This window comes from Eutrema salsugineum, unplaced genomic scaffold (genome assembly GCF_000478725.1).
Source record: "Eutrema salsugineum unplaced genomic scaffold, Eutsalg1_0 scaffold_11, whole genome shotgun sequence".
In the NCBI taxonomy this organism is placed as follows: Eukaryota; Viridiplantae; Streptophyta; class Magnoliopsida; order Brassicales; family Brassicaceae; genus Eutrema; species Eutrema salsugineum.
This window is the reverse complement of record NW_006256901.1, coordinates 2,869,688-2,872,861: the sequence shown is the minus strand read 5'-3', so window position 1 is coordinate 2,872,861 and position 3,174 is coordinate 2,869,688. Positions and strand designations below refer to the sequence as shown.

General features: G+C 41.2%; 1 protein-coding gene across 1 annotated transcript; it reads left to right on the top strand.

The window, feature by feature from the left end:
• The first annotated feature begins 474 nt into the window (after positions 1-474).
• Positions 475-1,932, top strand: LOC112089689. The gene has a single exon (XM_024160438.1). The coding sequence runs from the start codon at positions 475-477 to the stop codon at positions 1,930-1,932; it is 1,458 nt and encodes a 485-aa protein (XP_024016206.1).
• Positions 1,933-3,174: the final 1,242 nt, after the last annotated feature.

Sequence of the window (3,174 nt, the reverse complement as noted above, 5' to 3'; positions counted from 1 at the left end):
AATTAAAAATGTCCCAGGAATCAGGCGAGGCGAGAGATTCGGAAGAGAGCTGATGATGTTGACGATGATGCATACGGCTATGATGATGATTATGATCCGGATTATGATTTGGACTGGTGGAATGATTACGTACTACCAGATGGTAAGGGTTTCCATGCTAAACCTGGATTTGATGAGGATAAGGATGACTCTGGTAGTTCAGGGGGTTGTGGAAGTACTCGCGGAAGTGAGCCAAGTGATTCAAACCATATGGACTACTCCATTGTCTTAACGGAGAGTCCTATTCATTTTTCTGGAAGAAAGAGGATTGTATGTGAGAAGGTTCTGGCTCCCCATGGAGATGATGATGATTTTGTGCAGACTCCGACATGTGATGTCGGTTGGGGGCATCAGAATGGCGGTGCAGAGCTGAAGAAAGAGATTAAACGTACATAACTATATGGATTTCCGGATGTGGCACCAGTCTCTGATGAAATGGGAGGGGATTTCGATGAACTTGATTTGTCAAATGAAGATGGAGAGATATGGGTTGGGAAAAAGTTCAGGAACAAGGAACACTTTAAAATCACGTTGGCCATCAATGCGCTGAAGAATGTAGTGACGTTCGAATTCAAAAAGCATGCGAAGAAGTACACAGTCACCGAATGTCCATCAAAGATATGTGATTGGAGGGTGTTGGGGTGTCAAGTTGGCGAGTCTGCGTTGTATGAGGTGAGGAAGGCGTGCTTGAAGCATACATGCCACCCGGATACAAGAAAGAAATTTTCTAAGCATGCTACTTCTAAAGTCATGGCGGCTCTGCTGAAGTCTAAGTATGAGAATGCAATAGTTGGTCCACGTGCGAGTGAGCTACCTGCGATTGTTCTCTCCGAATATAATATTACAGCCTCGTACTGGAAATGCTGGAAAGCTAAGGAGCTGGCTATATACTCTGCTCACGGAACAGAGGAGAGTTCTTTCAAATTATTACCGATTTACCTCCATGTGCTCAAGTATTGTAACCCCGGCACCATAACGCATTTGTCTACCGAGAGAGATGAAAAAGATGGAAAATGTATTACCAGGTTTAAGTCCGTATTTATGGCATTGGCTGCGTGTATATCTGGATGGAAACATTTGAAACAAGTAGTTGTTGTTGATGGGACTCACCTGACTGGTAAGTATAAGGGTTGTCTATTAACGGCCAGTGGACAAGATTCTAATTACCAGGTTTTTTCAATAGTGTTCGCCGTTGTCGATGCAGAGTCTGACCAGACATGGAGGTGGTTCTTTGAGAAGTTGGTAGACATTATTCCAGATTCCTCTGATCTTACTATTATCTCGGATAGGCACGGTGGAATTGCCAAAGCTAAACAGAAATGGTATCCACAGTCACACCACGGTGCATGTCTTGTCCATATCCAGAAAAATGTTCACGGTAAATACAAAGGTTCCGGTCAGAAAGGGTTGGTCGGAAAGGCTGGAGAAGCGTTCACAGTTTCTAATTTCAAGAAACTATACGCAAGGCTGAAGGATGTTGATTATCGTTGTTGGGAGTACATGGAAAAAATCCCTCTTGCGCTGTGGACTAGATCACACTTTTCTGGCCAGAGGTATAATATGACCTCCAGTAACATTGCAGAGTCTCTGAACAATGCACTATTCGCTGCAAGAGACAGTCCAATCGTTGCAATGCTAGAATTTATCAGGCGAATGTTAAGTAGGTGGCTTGAATGCAGAAGAGAGAAAATTCAAAAGATGGATGGTAACATTCCAGAAGAAGTTGACAAGTTAATGAACCTTCAGCAGCAAAAATCTGCTGCACTATCGATTCAAGGCATTTCTTTGTGGGAGGTTGAAGTGAGTTCTGAGTTCGGTGTACGGCGGCTTGTTGATCTCCTAAACAAAACATGCTCATGTCTAGAGTTTCAGACATTGAAATACCCTTGCTGACATGCAATGGCCACGGCTAGGCTTTGGCAAGTGGAGTACAGCAGTTTGGTTGATCCAATTCTTAAGAAATCAATTTGGAGTGCAACAGTTTGTGGCAAAATCCTACCAGTGCCCGACCCTGACGACATTCGTATCCCAGCAGAGGTGCGTGACCTTAATATTATGCCACCTAAGTCAAAACGTCCATCAAGAAGGCCTACGACGAAGAGAAAACTTTCAGCAGGAGAGTATCCTCAGGTTAGTGTACACTAAACAATTATTTTTTCCCCAGTCATACTGATTACTGATTACTGATTACTGATATACGCTGTTGCAGGTTGCGAAAAAAAAAGAAGCCAAACAAATGCTCGAGATGTGGAAATCCCGGCCATAACCGGGCAAAATGCAAGGAACCATTAGGTTGACCGGATGTGGCTTTTGTGTGTCTTTTGTTGTGTGTAGGAAAGAGCGAGCCACATTGTTTTTTGTGTGTCTCTTGTTGCTTTTTTTTTGTGGGGATCTCGCTTTGTTTTTCGGTTTGTTTCTAGCGTACACTATGTTTCCCTATATTTAAACTTGGAAAGGCATGAAATATGTTATATTTGTTATGAAATTTATGATGTTTACTGGACAGGGTCTACCTGATTACATGTCTATGTAATCAGGTACTGACGGAAATACACCAAATGTTAACTTCCCCCCAAATAAGTGAAAGACACTTTTTTGTTGAAGAAATTGCTAGGATTTACGTGGAAAACAGGGCTGCATTTGAAACCACTGCACTTGCATGGACGGTGGAGCACGCCGGAGGACCATGAACTTCTGAATTGTGCTATTAATTTTGTTTGTTGAATTGTGTTATTTCTTTTGTAAAAAATAAGACCAATATTTTGTTAGCGTGTTTTTCTTGAGAAATTTATGACTTTATATTAATTTTTTTATATGAATTTATGGTTTTTATGTTTACGATTTGATAAATTGTCCAAGCATAAATTGTCCAAGGATTTCATGAAACATAAGTCATCGAATATTAATTCAAAGATTGTTCATTACATACTAAAAATGAAATATAGGTGTACACTTCATATAGTCTACACATACTTGTGTACACTTCAGAAGGTGTACACCATAAACTTATTTTTAAAGCATTTCGCAGATACGCCTAGCACACCAATATATGAAGCAACCATTACAAAGTACTCGGATCTCAGGTTCGAAATGATCAAATGCACAATCAGGCAGCTTGATGACGTCGTCGTTTGG